The 16,118-nt window shown below is 41.6% G+C and overlaps 1 protein-coding gene across 2 annotated transcripts in view; it reads left to right on the top strand.

Moving 5' to 3' along the window:
- abcc1 (ATP binding cassette subfamily C member 1 (ABCC1 blood group)) overlaps positions 1 to 16,118 on the top strand; it is a 96,910-nt gene that overhangs the window by 71,234 nt on the left and 9,558 nt on the right. For both annotated transcript variants that reach the window (XM_081609656.1, XM_081609657.1), the window contains exons 29-30: positions 1,746 to 1,912; positions 5,715 to 5,909. In XM_081609656.1, the coding sequence (XP_081465782.1) occupies positions 1,746 to 1,912; positions 5,715 to 5,909 (362 nt within the window). The remainder of the gene's footprint in view (positions 1 to 1,745; positions 1,913 to 5,714; positions 5,910 to 16,118) is intronic.

The raw sequence follows: 16,118 nt of genomic DNA on the forward strand, positions 1-16,118 counted from the left end.
AACTACAAGCTTGCTAAATAAAAATGTTATAAAAGAAATAAAAACAGAAATAAAATACTTTCTAGAATTAAATGACAACGGGAAGTTGATATTTTGTGGGACGGGTTGAAGTCACTTATTAAAGGCACATTTATATCACTAAGCAATGCTATTAATAAAAAGAAGAAAAAGAACTAAATTAACTAGATGAGAAATTAAAAGAACTGGAGATTAGAGAACATGCAAATCAGAACTCAACTTGATCAAATCAATGTACAAATCCAAAAGATAAGGAATAAAATTGTGGATATATTTAAAGAAGATCAAGATCAATGGGACAATATGTGTGAATCCGCTGCTTGAACCTTCTCCTCAAACTATTGGCAAGAGTTCAGCTGGAAAAGCAGCAGTTTTATAAAAACCCCAATGCATCTTAATGTTGGAGGGACTGCGGGGACGCAGTGGCAAATCATCCCCACATTTTCTGGTCCTGGAATAAGATCAAGACTTATTGGAATGATATTTTGGATGTTAAACTCCAACAACCCACCATGTTGTTGTTGCTAGGAGCCGTTCCTGAAGGACTGAACAAGAGTGTGAATTATATCTTTATTGTTACTAAGAATATAACAAATATATGAATGGTTCCTAGGAAAATTCAAATAAAATGTTTTTTTTTAAAGTTCTTTAAACAGTAGTATCAAAGTCTTGCAGCTGATCATTTGATTCTGACGTGTGAAAAAAGTATTTTTTATTTGTAAAACTAATACCAACTATAGCTTTGCAATACCCTCAATATTCCTAATTTTAGCACAGTGTGGTGAAGAGTTACTATAACATTACGACTTTATTCTTGTACAACTTTACTCGTATTTAAAACACAAACCAAAAAAACTCTTAGTCTGGCCCTACTCCATCATAAGTAAGTAACTAAGTACCTGTAGCTCCCAGAAAAAGGCCAAGAAATAGACAAAGTCTACATTTTAACTGTTAATGCAAAGTATTATGCATTTCTGCTGACAAGCTGAAATATAAGTAATATTGCTGCAAATTTTGCACAATAAAAAACTCAATACCTTGTGAAAAACAATAAGTTTGAAAAAGCTGAGAAGTAATCAATGTTTACAGTTTTTAAAAAAGTTTCTAAAACCACACATCCAGCAACTCATTTGCACTTTTTCTCTTCCAAATTGAGTAGTATTGATTAAATGTCTTGATTGGCTTAATAAACTGAACAGGAAAATTGTTTTGAAACTGAAAATAATGAAACAGCTGTTGGTTGGTTACCAAGGTCATATAATGCCATTATATATATTTTTTTATGCTTCCTACGGCGGGCATGACAGAAAATAATTGAGAAACACTGCTGTAGAGTAACTTGAGGAGTTTCAGATTTTTCCACAGTGCCTCATAACTGCTTAATTAAAATAAAAACAAAGGTGTGAAGTAAAGAAACGAGTACAACAGCTCAAGAGGAAACTGAAAATTGGAAAGGTCACATCACTCTTTTTTCAGTATTTCAGATTTTTTAAATAAAAAACTAACAATTATTGATATAGACCACAACTCTTTTTTGTGTATTAATCTGTTATATTATGAGATGGGTTTTGGTAATATTGGCCAGACCTAGATTGGATAAATTTTCTAAAACCGCATATAAACTCAAATGAAGATCATCCCAGGAGAGATTAGGTAAAGGTTAGGGCTAGGCTAATTCTAAAAATACACCTTTACTATCCTGATATTACTCTCTGCTCACCTTTCAGGACCCAGTGCTGTTTTCCGGATCTTTGAGAATGAACCTGGACCCCTTTGATTCATATTCTGATGAGGAAATATGGAGGGCTTTGGAGTTTTCCCATCTCAAGAACTTTGTCTCTAGCCTACCCAACAAACTCAGCCATGAGTGTAGTGAAGGAGGAGAAAACCTTAGGTATGGAACCTTTCTTGTATTTTTGTTTAATCATTTGATGTTTTGACCTCCTGGGTGGAGTAGCTCCCATCTGAAAGGTCTTGCATCTTACATTCTACATTTTATGCATTTTATTTTATTTATATATTTTCATTTTTATTTTGTAATTTGATCTGTGTGTATGTGTATGCTGCAACTGCACAGTAATTTCCCGGTTGGGATGAATAAAGTACTTCTATTCTATTCTATTCTATTGACTATATGGCATTACAATGTGATGTACTGTAATACTTCAGTATATTTTATAAGTATATAAAATGTATCTATGCATAAAATAGTGCATAATTATAACATGCATGACAACACATTTCTCAAAGTGCGGAAAGCTTTTTTTATTTACTTGTTTGACTATGTCGCCCTAACACATTAATATGCTCAAATTTAATTCATTCCATTGTACCTCTGGTTTGTTGTTGGGTGAGTTGCCAAACCCCTCCCATCTAACTCCTTCACTGAGAAGTTTAATTGACTGAAGTGGTAAGCGCACTCAAAATAACTTCCTATTTTGAAAGATTAAGATGTAAATAACAATTTACCCCTCCAGTGTTAATGTTACACTGGCCATTACCGTATTTTCTGCACTATAAGGCGCACCTTCAATGAATGGCCTATTTTAAAACTTTTTTCATATATAAGGCGCATAGAATAGACGCTACAGTAGAGGCTGGAGTTACGTTATGCATCCACTAGATGGAGCTGCACTAAAGGCAATGTCAACAAAACAGTCTGACTCCGGTCGGGGAGGAGAGCCTTCCGCGACTGGGCCGGGGCGTGGCTGGACGATGGTCACCCTTCTCCGTTCGCGCACAGCATGTTGGTGGAGAATGTGGTGCTAAATGACCTGCAGACGACCTGATTATCAGGTCCGTAGGTAGATAGGTCAGTCAAACTTTATTAACAAACCAGCGTTCTGACAACTATCCCAGCATGCACCGTGCGCTTCTTCAACGGGCGAAAATGAAGTTGGGGGTTGCTTACCGTAGTTGCTAGACCTGTTGTGGCTCAATATTGGTCCGTATATAAGGCACACTGTCGGCTTTTGAGGAATTTTGGAGGTTTTTAGGTGCGCCTTATAGTGCGGAAAATACGGTAACCCTTGATAACCATAGATGATATGTTCAAAAGCCTGAAGGTAGTACTCACCAATCATTTGTCACTAAAGAGGAATTTAATATAATTCCTTTATGAAAGGTTGGTTTTTTACCTAACTTTAAAAACTTCTGGACTCATGTTGAATTACTCAACTGTAGACCATTTGGAAGATTTGCCAAGTGCATCGCCTAGTGGACATGTGTATAAAAGGTCTGAGAGTGTTCACGATGGCAATAGGTGACAGTGCCGGACATCCTGTGGTCGCTGCAAAACCAGGTGGCGCTGAACTGTGAGGGCTGCCAATGCTGCTTCCAGCTTTAATTTTAATACTGTTATTCATCTTGCTCTGCTTTGAATGTATACTCCCAAATCCAACTGGACAAAACTTATCAGAATATTCAAAATAACCTTCAAACTAAAAGGAGAATGATCACATTTCCCAGATAGCTCTCTGTGTCTGCTTTACGCTACTCACAGTGCCATTGTTCTGACTATCAGTGCTACCTCATCAGATTTTACTACCATAGCACGGATAGATAGCTCTGTCTATCTGTCGGTGCTACGTGTCCAAAACTGCTACCATCTTGTTTACAAACAGAAAACTGTAGCGAGTTGTGTTAATGTTAAATACACTAGATAACATTATTTGAGTGACGGGACTGAAGTGGAAGCTTAGGAGTTATGCTTAGCATAGCACTGGAGCAATTTACATGCACTACGAAACCACATGAAGATCACTTCCTTCATCAGAATATCCTACCTGTTTAAAATGAAAAGCTATAGATGTATGCACTAATCCTTTCTGCTCCTTGGGCTGCCACCTTATCGTGGTGGAGGGGTTTGAGTGTCCCAATGATCCTAGGAGCTATGCTGTCTGGGGCTTTAAGTACCTGGTAGGGTCACCCAAGGCAGACAGGTCCTAGGTGAGGAACCAGACAAAGCGCAGCCCGAAGACCCCTTATGATGGAGACAAACTTTGGATCTGGCGTTCCCTCGCCCGGACATGGGTCACCGGGGCCCCACTCTGGAGCCAGGCCTGGAGGTGGGGCACAATGGCGAGGCCTGGTGGCCGGGCTTTTACCCACGGAGCCCGGCCGGGCTCAGCCCAAAAAGGAGACATGGGTCCCCCTTCCAATGGGCTCACCACCTGTCGGTGGGGCCAAAGGGGTCGGGTGCATTGTGTTACGGGCGGAAGCCGAGGGAGGGGACCCTGGCGGTCTGATCCTCGGCTGCAGAAGCTGGCTCTTGGGACGTGGAACGTCACCTCTCTGGTGGGGAAGGAACTGGAGCTAGTGTGCGAGGCTGAGAGGTTCCGGCTAGAAATAGTCAGCCTCACCTCGACACATGGCTTTGGTTCTGGAACCAGTCTCCTTGAGAGGGGCTGGACGTACTTCCACTCTGGAGTTGCCCACGGTGAGAGGCACCGGGCAGGAGTGGGCATACTTGTTGTCCCCCATCTTGGCGCCTGTACGTTGGGGTTTACCCCGGTGAACGAGAGGGTAGCCTCCCTACACCTACAGGTGGGGGCACGGGTTCTGACAACAGTCAGAACCCGTGTGAAGGGAGTGCCCCTCCTGGGGACTCCCTTGTTCTACTGGAGGACTTCAACGCTCACGTGGGCAATGACAGTGAGACCTGGAGCGGCGTGGTTGGGAGGAACGGCCCCCCGATCTGAACTCGAGTGGTGTTCTGTTGTTGGACTTTTGTGCTCGTCACGGATTGTCCATCACGAACACCATGTTCAAGCATAAGGGTGTCCATATGTGCACTTGGCACCAGGACACCCTAGACCGCAGTTCGATGATCGATTTTGTCATCGTTTCATCTGATATGCGGCCGTATGTCTTGGACACTCGGGTGAAGAGAGGTGCGGAGCTGTCCACTGACCACTACCTGGTGACGAGTTGGCTCCGGTGGTCGGGGAGGAAGCCGGTCAGACCTGGCAGGCCCAAACGTGTAGTGAGGGTCTGCTGGGAACGTCTGGCAGAGTCCCCTGTGAGACGGAGCTTTAACTCCCATCTCCGGCAGAACTTCGAACACTTTCCGGGGGACATTGAGTCTGAGTGGACCATGTTCCGTACCTCCATTGCCGAGGCGACTTATCAGAGCTGCTGCCGCAAGGTTGTTGGTGCCTGTCGCAGCGGCAACCCTCGAACCCGTTGGTGGACATCTTTGGTGAGGGATGCTGTCAAGCTGAAGAAGGAGTCCTATCGGGCCTTTTTGGCCTGTGGGACTCCAGAAGCAGCTGATGGGTACCAGCGGGTGAAGCAGCATGCAGCTCAGGTGGTCGCTGAAGCAAAAACTCGGGCATGGGAGGAGTTTGGAGAGGCCATGGTAAACAGGAGTTTGAAAAGGTATGATGTGGTAAACCATTATTTATTTAGTAAAGCTTTTTATAATCTATGAGCCTATTATTTCAAACATTTTCTTTTCAGTCTAGTATTTTTGGATTTTCATAGGTCAAAAATGTTCCACTTCTCAGTTATGTTCTACTTTCTCTGTCACATAAAACTATTGAAATAAATGGGCACTTGTTTTAATTTGATGAAATGTGAGAACAGGTAAGGGTGTGTGAATGTTTACATGTCACCGTAACTGGGAACCCATTCTAATTGACAGTGAGCTCAACCAGCTGAATTCTGTGCTTGTTTGCATGTGTGTATCCCCTTAGCGTGGGCCAGAGGCAGCTGCTGTGCCTTGCCAGAGCTCTACTTAGGAAGACTAAAGTCCTGGTGTTGGATGAGGCCACCGCTGCTGTAGACATGGAGACAGACAACTTGATCCAGTCCACTATCCGCTCACAGTTTGACGACTGCACCGTTCTGACAATAGCACATCGCCTTAACACCATCATGGACTACACAAGGTTTGATGCATACCACTTACACTATTTTAAAAGGCTTCAGCTTGATGTGTACATTTGTGTGTTATAAGAAACTGGACCAACCCTAAAAATAAATCCTGTGGGTTGTTTTCTGTATTCTGAATTGACAGATAGGACAGTAAAAAACGGCATATTTTACTTAAGTCACAAATTCAATGACCCAAATCTATTTTAAGAAGTAGACCCTCAAACAACCAGGATCACACAGGTCACAATTTATGATGGTTATCGTAACATGTAATCTTACTCCACATGCCTTTAAATAATGTAAAAGTTCAACACAACTCTTTGCTAGAGTTCTGCCTCCTCCTTGAAACTCCCAGAGAATTCTTTGGACCACTGTAAACATCAGATGTGTGCACTGTTGTTATGCCAGTATCACACTTCTGTCATGTCTTATTAAAATAATAATTAAAATAATCAAAATACAGCAGTTATTTCTCGTAAGTTTCAGTATCCAATTATGCATACATTCAAGTTTACACTGGTTATCAGTGTAGTAAGCTCAACTGAAAAATTTCAGAGGAAATTTAAAAGGGGCCTACCAAAGAGTGCATGTCGGTTGGAACCCAGGATTCTGATGCTGAAAATTAGCAACAATGCTGAGGTTAACTAAAATGTAAAATGTAGTCTACAGCATGGGGAGTATCATTATGGGGAGTATCATTATTATGTTGATTAACATGGACCTACTCCATTCTGCATAATAACATGACTTTTAGGGTTGCCACCTTTCAGAAATCAAAATAAGGGACCCCCAGCACGGTGCGTGTCGCCCGACTCTCATGGGATGGCATGGCTGCTGCAGTGATAGATAATATTTTATGGCAGTGTTTTTTGTCTTTAAAAATGATCCATAGAGCAATCATTCATGCATAGAGGTTGGTTAGACCAGTGTTTTTCAACCTTTTTTGAGCCAAGGTTCATTGTTTTAATTGAAAAAATCTCAAGGCACACCACCAACCAAAAATGGAAACAAAGATACTCTGTAGCCGCCTATATTACATATATAGTTATTCTTATCAAAGTGTCTTGAATAGGAATCAAACACAAAAATAAATTTTTATCATATTTTACATTTCTTTTTTCAAATTGCACTTAACATGTACACTTCAAAAATACACCTGAACAGTGACACAACACTGTCGTGTGCGATCACTAATTCTCTTGTTTTAATGTAAAATGCTCTGTACCTACTGCCATCTAGTGGTAATAAAATTACCTGATTACACCGCTAGTCACTACAGCAAAGACACTCAAAGATTGCATTATTTGCAGATAATTAATTTGTTTTCAAAAAATCTTTTAAGACCAATTACCGTATTTTCTGGACTTTGAGCGCACCATACTATAAACCGTACCTTCAGATTTTTTTAAACCCCCTGGAAACGTCCATATATCAGCCGCACCGGGCTGCAGGTCGCTGGTTTCTCTGCCGCTCTCGGTTTCCCATAAGGACTCCGCAGAGGGCAGCAGAGAGGTGCGTCCTAATAACTGCTGGATATATTAAGGACGCCGTTCTCCGTCTCCAAATCCGGTTTTGTTCACGCCGAGTTTACGTGCAGTGGCTCTATTTCCCTCCTCTACTGCCAGATCGATACTCCTCAACTTAGAAGCTGCATCATATGAGTTTGAAAACATTTCTCCGTTGTGCCTGCTGCTAGCATGTACTTGTTCTAAATGAAAATTAGCGGCATTCTTCTTTGATTTCCAATTTTAACTACCAATGATTCACTTCCTGCTAAAGAGCCCCCTGGTGGTTGAAGAAAAATCCACAGAAAAGCCGCATGTTCAAAGTGTAGGAAAAAAGTAGCAGCTTATAGTCCGGAAAATATGGTAGGTGAAATTGGATAATTTCCACGGCACAACTGACGATCACTCACGGTACACTAGTGTGCCGCGGCACAGTAGTTGAAAAGCACTGGGTTAGAGTACCGCAAAATTGTACTCCAATACTTTAAATTAAGTAAGTGTAAAAAGTATTTGGTAAACTACTGAGTAACTGATCATAACACCTGATTTAATATTCAAAATGTGTCCTCAGACAGCCAAAAGTATAAAAGTTATGTGAACATTCTGGTATTTTACAGAGTATTACCAAAATATTTATATAAATAAGGTGTTAGGTTTGGAGACTGGTTTAGACCAAATTTATCACAGGGGCCAGGATAGTTGGTGTTTTTCCATGGCAACACTTGGAAAAAAAATGAAGAAAATAAAACAGAGCAATATTTCATCATTTGATATATTAAGTGAGCCAAAGACCCACTTGTGTCTCCAGAGATCCAGGTTACAGATCCCTGACAGATGGAAAGTATGATCCTATCTCCATACAGCAGCTAAAAGTGCAGCACTATAATTTTTCATTAATTATTAAAGTAAAATTGTGAAGGTTAAAAAAAATTCACGGACAGGCTGGGAAGATGGCGGAGGAGGTAGGAGCGTAGAAAGTTAGCTCACCAGAGTCGGCTTAAAAATGCCCACAACTAAATTGGACCTCAATAGATAAAACTAAGGCATGAGTGGGTTAAGCAAGAAAAGAAGCCGGAAAAACTATAAAAAGCAAAACGGAACTGAAGAGCTGCCTGTAACGGAAGAAATCTCTGAACACGAAGCTAGCGAACACGGAAAAGTCCCAACGAGAAAATGGAGGAACACGAGGACAGGGAAACGCTCCAAAATGGGCTCACAGCAATTGGAAGAGACATTAAAGTCCTTAAACAAGAGCTGTGCAAGGAGCTAGACTCGTTCAAAGACGAACTGAAGGAAGAAATAACAAATCTTTGACAAGAAATAGATCGTAGGCTGTCCGAGAATGATCGGGAGCTACAGGCACAGCAAGGGAGCATAAGCGAGCCACAGACGCGTATAGCGGAGGTGGAGGAGTGGAAGACGGATGCTAACGAGGTGCTAAGAAAGATGGTGGAACAAACACAGCGAATGCAGGAAAAACTAACCGATCTCGATGGGACATCAAGGAGAAACAATTTCCGAATATTCGGCTTACCAGAAGATGTAGAAGGGAGATCCACAGTTGCATTTCTGGAGCTACTTTTAAAAAAGGAACTCGAAATTCCGGAGGGGATCGATCTCCAGATTCAACGAGCCCACCGAGCCCTCAACCCAAAATCGAACCCAAATGCAGCACCCAGGTCAGTCATAATTAACTTTCTACAATTCGAGACCAAAGAAATGATCTTGAAGAAAGCCTGGCAGAAAAAAGTCCAAGTGACGGGTAAACAAATCTACTTCGACCATGACTATCCAACCGAGATTGTCGAGAAACGAAAGACGTATACGGGCATTAAAAAAATATTGAAGGAAAAAGGAATATGTTTCCAAACCACTTGCTAAAATCTGGATACACTGGGAGAACGGAACGAAGACATACGACGTGCCAGGACAGCAGCGCAAGACATGAAGGAAAGGGGCTACGCTGAGCCAGGAGGAGATGCCGCGGCAGCGGAGAGACAGCGAGGCGCCGCGGGGTGGCAGCGAGTAAAGGGGAAAGAACAGACGCGTATAGCGGCACAGCAAGTGAGAAAAACTACGAAGCTTCCAATGGAAATCCTAAAATGTTTTGTTTTCAGAAGAAGTTGAAACTGCGGGGAAAGAGGTATGGACACAAGAAAAAACAGACCACGTTATTAAACTTGGTATTTTACCATATGATATTGTGGATAAAGTGGCTGACAGAAGAAGAGACTAGCAGAGAGAATGCTTAAAATTATTCAGGCTTTTTTTTTGTTATAAAATTTTACTGTGAGAGATTGAAGTTGGACATGTCTAGATGGAGTGGTACCCCACAGGACCGGAGTAGTACTAGATCTAGGGAGGGGCCCTCAGTAGAGGTGAGGATTTCCTCTCCACCCACCAACAGGGACCTGGGGAAGAAGAATACCCCATGTTTGAAAGTCCATCGGGATTTTGGTTTATGTTTGGTTAGCAAAAGTTCATGCTGGTTTTTTTTTGAGTTGCTTGGGAGCATATTTGCAGGGACTGAATGGTTTGAATGTATTGAGTAAAAAAGAAAGGGTGATGACAAAACTGAAAAAGGAAAAAGCACAAATTATATTTCTACAAGAGACCCATTTACCCAAAACAGAACATGAAAAATTAAAGAAATATGGCTACAGGAATTTATACTACAGTTCATATAAAGAGGGGCGTAGAAGAGGAGTTGCAATATTAATTTCGAACACAATACAATTTGATTACAAAAAGGAATTAAAAGATAAAGAAGGAAGATACATAATATTAAAAGGAAGAATAGAAAATTAATTACCCCCAGAGAGTAACAAAAACGTCAAGAATTTATTTGATTTAATAGCAGTAGAAACAGAAGGAATTCTAATTTGTGGAGGTGATTTAAATGTAGTTCTGAACCATAATATGGACATAATGAGTGACAAAAAAAACTAAAATGCAGATATCAAAATTTATAATAGTCTCATTAGAAGAAATGGGAATGACAGATATATGGAGAAGCCTACATCCATTAGAAAAAGACTTTACGCATTATTCGGCTGCTCATGGAGTACATTCAAGAATAGATTATTTTTTAACTAAGATAGATGACAGAGTGAAGGAATGCAGGATAGGAGTGGCAGATGTTTCTGACTATAATCTAATTTATTTAAAGATTTGTTTAAGTAACAGGAAACGAAATATGGTATGGAGACTGAATGTGGGAATATTGAATAGTGAACACCTGAGAGAAAAGATAAAAGCAGAAATAAAACAATATTAAAGCTCCGCGAAGCATCGAGCGGCCCTCGCAGCCAAGCGCCACTCGGCCTACAGCCACCGCGTGGTCCCAGCACCTCCTCACCCTAGCCACCACTGATGCTCCGACAGAGCAGTCAAACTCACCCACCTCGAATTACTCAGCGTGTCATGTTTGGCATTGCTCACAGACAATGCCTAAAATCTGGTGCAGATCGGTTGACGTAGCAAGGAGATAATTGTTTTATTCACCTAGGGGGCGCAGTGGAGTCAAGTTTTAATGTAATGCTTTGGGCTCTTTACAAGTTCACCAGAGTCGATCATAGAAAATCTGGTGCAAATCGGATGAAGTATGTTTGATTTAGAGATGATCGTAGACATGGCGAGCATTGCTATTCGCTACTTAGCCAGGTCCACCAGATTCAGCCACCAGCCAACATTCACAGAGGTCATCATCATGTCATTTTCTATCAGTTGACAAGGGGTGTGGCTTAGGTGATGTCATCAAATTACCATGTGAATGGGATCAAGGCTGGTCTATAATGAGACATGGAAAGTCTGATTCAGTTGTCACTTTGCCTGTAGAAGTTATTGCATTTTAATATTTCATGGCACAAAGCCAAAGTTTGACACTTAGCCACGCCCACATCCTTTGATGTACGAGAATTCTTTTGATAACTTTTCATCTTTAATGTCTCAAAAATTAGCTGAGTGAGTTTGAAGTCTGTATCTCTTTGAAGTCTGTAGGAGGAGTTCGATCAGATGCGACGTCTGTGAAAAACAGGAAATGGCGGCTTTGATCCAAAATGGCCAACTTCCTGTTAGGTTTGGACCATGGCTCCAAGAGACATTTTTGTACATGCCGACAAGATACACATGTGTACCAAGTTTCATATTTCTAGGTTAAAGCATGGCTTGGGGTTGATTATTTGAAATATTCTAGGGGGCGCTGTTGAGACATTAGGCCACGCCCACAAAACATTGCACTGGATTACTGTCCGGAGTTGGATAAGGATCCATCCCAGGGAGTTTGGTGTAGCTGGACTGAAAATTGTGGAATTCAGAGCCAAACGTATGTACATGGCGTTACAGGTGAATTCGCCACGCCGCCACACCCACCTGCTGCATCCAAACAGAACGGGGTTGAATACCCTAACACACCAACATCTCTTCTGTCTGTGGACACAGTTTCATGTTGATTAGGCCAAAGGGGTAAGATAGCGACCGTTCACAGTAAAACATGACACTTCCTGTTTTAAGGGGGCGTGGCTTAGGTTATGTCATCAAATTACCGAGTGAATGGGATCAAGGCTGGTCTATAATGAGACATGGAAAGTCTGATGCAGTTGTCACTTTTCCTGTAGAAGTTGGTCCATTTTAGTATTCCATGTGTAACCAGTAATTAGTCAATTAGTCAGACTTTTATTTTTACGGGCCCACTTCCTGTTTTGCCCCCAAACTCTTCAACTTATTTAAAGCCCCGCCTCAGCGCAGTTTAAAACACCACCTGTTCCACTGTGATTGTGACTGGCTGTTGGCGTCTTGCTGATCATCTCTCCTTGGAAAATTCACCCAAATCTCTGAAAGTGATTTGAACTATTGAACTGTGGCAGTTGTTACCTGGGCTGTCACCGGGATTCACAGCTGATCGCAGTCTAGCACTCTCTGCTGAAAGGTCGGGTTTTTTTTGATGGATCAGATTCTCAGATCCACTTCTGAGCAAAGGATGGCGAGCTAAGGACAAGAACTTTGATCTTTTGAATTTATTTATTTTGAATTAATTTGACCCTCATTGTGTATTTGTAATTGTTTGTTGTTGTTTTTTTCCCCCTATCATCAATACAAAAAACACCAAAACTAAAACAGTGATTGTCTTCATTCACACCTCAGGCTCCTTCAAGAACCATCTTCTGATGCTGCTTTTGTAGCCGCAGTTAGCTGCGTAGCCCATAACTGTTACACATGGCACAAAGCCAAAGTTTGACACTTAGCCACGCCCACATGCTTTGATGAACAATAATTCTATTGACAACTATTCACCTTCAGTATCTTAAGTGTATGTTGAGTGAGTTTGAAGTCTGTATCTCAAAAACTGTAGGAGGAGTTCGATCAGATGTGACGTCTCTGAAAAACAGGAAATGGAGGCTTTGATCCAAAATGGCCGACTTCCTGTTGTGTTTGGACCATGGCTTCAAGAGACTTTTTTGTACAACCTGAAAAGATGCACATGTGTACCAAGTTTAATATTTCTAGGTTAAAGCATGGCTTGGGGCTGATTATTAAAAATTTTCTAGGGGGTGCTGTTGAGACATTAGGCCACGCCCACCAAATATTGCGCTGGATTCCAGTCCGGAGTTGGATAAGGATCCATCCCAGTGAGTTTGGTGCAGCTGGACTCAACATTGTGGAATTCAGAGCCAGACGTATGGACACGGCGAAACAGGTGAATTCGCCATGCTGCCACACCTACCTGCTGCATCCAAACCAAATGGGGTTGGAAACCATAACACACAAACATGTCTTCTGCCGGTGGACACAGTTTCATGTTGATTAGGTGAAAGGGGTCAGATTGCGACAGTTCACAGTAAAACATGACACTTCCTGTTCTAAGGGGGCGTGGCTCAAGTGACGTCAAAATTACACGATTGGGTCTTGTAGGGATCACACACAGAAAGTTTGAGGGCTCTGCGAGTTTCTTTGTAGGAGATATAACAATTTATTATTTCCTGGTGAGCCGGTGAACTTTGACCCCTGGTATCACCCCTTCAGCATGCATGAATTTGGATGGTTTTGATAACTTTGAATCGGGCATGCCTTATGAACCAACTGACCAAGTTTGAAGCTGATCCATCAAAAGGTCTAGGAGGAGTTCGATCAAATATGAAGGCACGGCCAAAATGGGGTCAAATTCGCAACTTCAATCCAAGATGGCCGACTTCCTGTCAAACTTGCACTATCACATTAATTGTAAATTCTGAGTGGCTTGGGGAGTTCTACAAGTGTACCAAATTTCAAGTCTCTACGATAAAGTAAGTGAATAGGAAAGGATCTTTTGAAATTTTCTAGGGGGTGCCGTTGAGCTGTTTCTTTTGCGTCGACCTTAAAATACGTACATTTTAAACAGTCTATGGGCCCACCAATTTTGGTGAGTTTTTGAATATGTTAAAGCCCCCAAAAAGGTAATTCATTTGCGCCGAGAAAAATAAAAATAAGAAGCATTTGAAAAACAATAGGCCTTCGCAGCGCTTAGCTACTCGGGCCTAATAAAAGCCGCAAGCGGTGTTGGAGGCCCTCGCAGCCAAGCGCCGCTCCGGCCTATTTGCCACCGCGGGGGTTCCTGCACCACCACTCTCTCGCCACCGCTGACGCTTTGGTGCAGTTCCCCCAGCCTTGACGTTCTATGGCGAATGGCCAGATTTGAGACTTTGGCCACGCCCACATGCTTTGACATAGGAAAATTCTTTTGATAAGTCTTCACCCTCAATGCCTCAAGACTGTGCTGACTGAGTTTGAAGCCTGGATCTGGAAAGCTCTAGGACGAGTTCGCTCAGATACGACATCAATGAAAAAGACAAAACGGTGACTTTGATCCAAAATGGTTGACTTCCTGTTGAGTTTGAATCATTGCTCCAAGAGACTTTTTTGTAGGTCTTGACAAGTTACATATGTGTACCAAGTTTCATAATTGTGGGATAAAGCATGGCTGGGGGCTGATTATTTAAAATATTGTAGGGGGCGCTGTGGAGGAATTGGGCCACACCCACCAAATTTTCCACTCGATTCCTGTCAGGGGGTGGAAAAGGATGGATCTCCGTGAGTTTGGTGCAGCTGGGATGAAACGTGGAATCTAGAGGCAAACGTATGGCCGCGCCACCATGGCCACGCCCTCCACTGGAAACTCTTGGCGCTTTAAAGCAAGTGAGACCCTTTGGCGTCCCGGAATGCCCCCTCAACATGCACGAAAACTCACCGTTTTGATAACTTTTAATGGCACACCCCTTAACTGCATCCTGACCAAAAATGAAGCCGATAGGTCAAAATCCCTAGAAGGAGTTCGTTAAAGTTCAACATGGGTAAAATGGAAAAATGGCCAAAATTTGACCTTTGACCCAAAATGGCTGCCTCCTTGCTTTTTTTCTTGATTTGGGGAGCTCTACCTACATACCAAATTTCAGATCTCTATGACCTACAGTTTCCACCAACTCACGTTAGGGGGTGCTGTAGAGCCGTTTGGCCACTGCCACTTCAGATTCCACCAGAATCCGAAACGTTTTGCCGGGGGACAATTTTGGGTGAAGTTTGGTGAGTTTTTGAATATGATAAAGCCCCCAAACAGCCCAGCGAAGTGACGGAAAAATAATAAGAAACAACAACAAGAATAAGAAATCCTGCGATTACAATAGGCCTTTGCAGCGCTTATCTGCTCGGGCCTAATAATGAAGAAAATAATAACGGAACTGTAGACCCGACAATATTATGGGATGCAATGATAGCTGAAACTGCACATGATTAAAGAATTAAAATACAGACATACAGGGCGAATACAGAGAGACTTAGGGAATTAGAACAGGAATATCAGAAAACAAAAGACCCAAAGGTATACCAAGAAACCAAGATGGTAAGAAACAAAATAAACGACATACTAAGAGGAGAGATTGAAAAAAGACACACATTTCTGAAACAGAATTACTACGAAGCAGGTTCAAGGGCAGCTAAACTGTTAGCTAAACAGATATGCAAACGACAAACGCTTACTGCGATATATAAAATTAGAAACCCCTACACAGGTGAACTAACAGATAATCCAGAGGAAATAGAGGGCATTTTTCAAGAATATTATGAGAAACTGTTTACACAGCCTGAATTTGCACATAAGGAAGAAATGAGAACCTTTTTAAATGCATTAGATTTACCAACAATTGGCAAATTAAAAAATCAGACACTGACAGCAGCAATCACAATAGAGGAAGTAAAAGAAGCAATAAATACATTGAAAAATAATAAATCGCCAGGCAGTGATGGATACCCGGCAGAATGGTATAAGACCTTTAGATAAGAGTTGGCACCGATACTTACAACTTCTTTCAATTGGACTCTTAATAACAAAATATCTCAGTCATGGAGTGAAGCCATCATCTCAGTCATACCAAAACAAGGAAGAGATAAGGAACACTAGCAATTATAGATCAATTATAGATCAATCTCATTACAAGATATACACATCCATTATTTCTAATAGATTAAATACCTTTGTAACAGAATTGATATAGGAAGACCAAACAGGTTTTATGAGAGGACGTCAAACACACGACACACGATAATATTAGAAGAGTGTTACATATAGTAGATCAAGCACAGCAGAAAAAACAAAGTACTATACTAGTAAGTGTTGATGCAGAAAAAACATTTGATTTGGTAAATTGGGAATTTCTATATAAAACGTTATAGTCAGGCATATTATATGCT

The sequence above is a fragment of the Poecilia reticulata genome, chromosome 8 (assembly GCF_904066995.2).
Source record: "Poecilia reticulata chromosome 8, P_reticulata-male-v2, whole genome shotgun sequence".
NCBI lineage: Eukaryota > Metazoa > Chordata > Actinopteri > Cyprinodontiformes > Poeciliidae > Poecilia > Poecilia reticulata.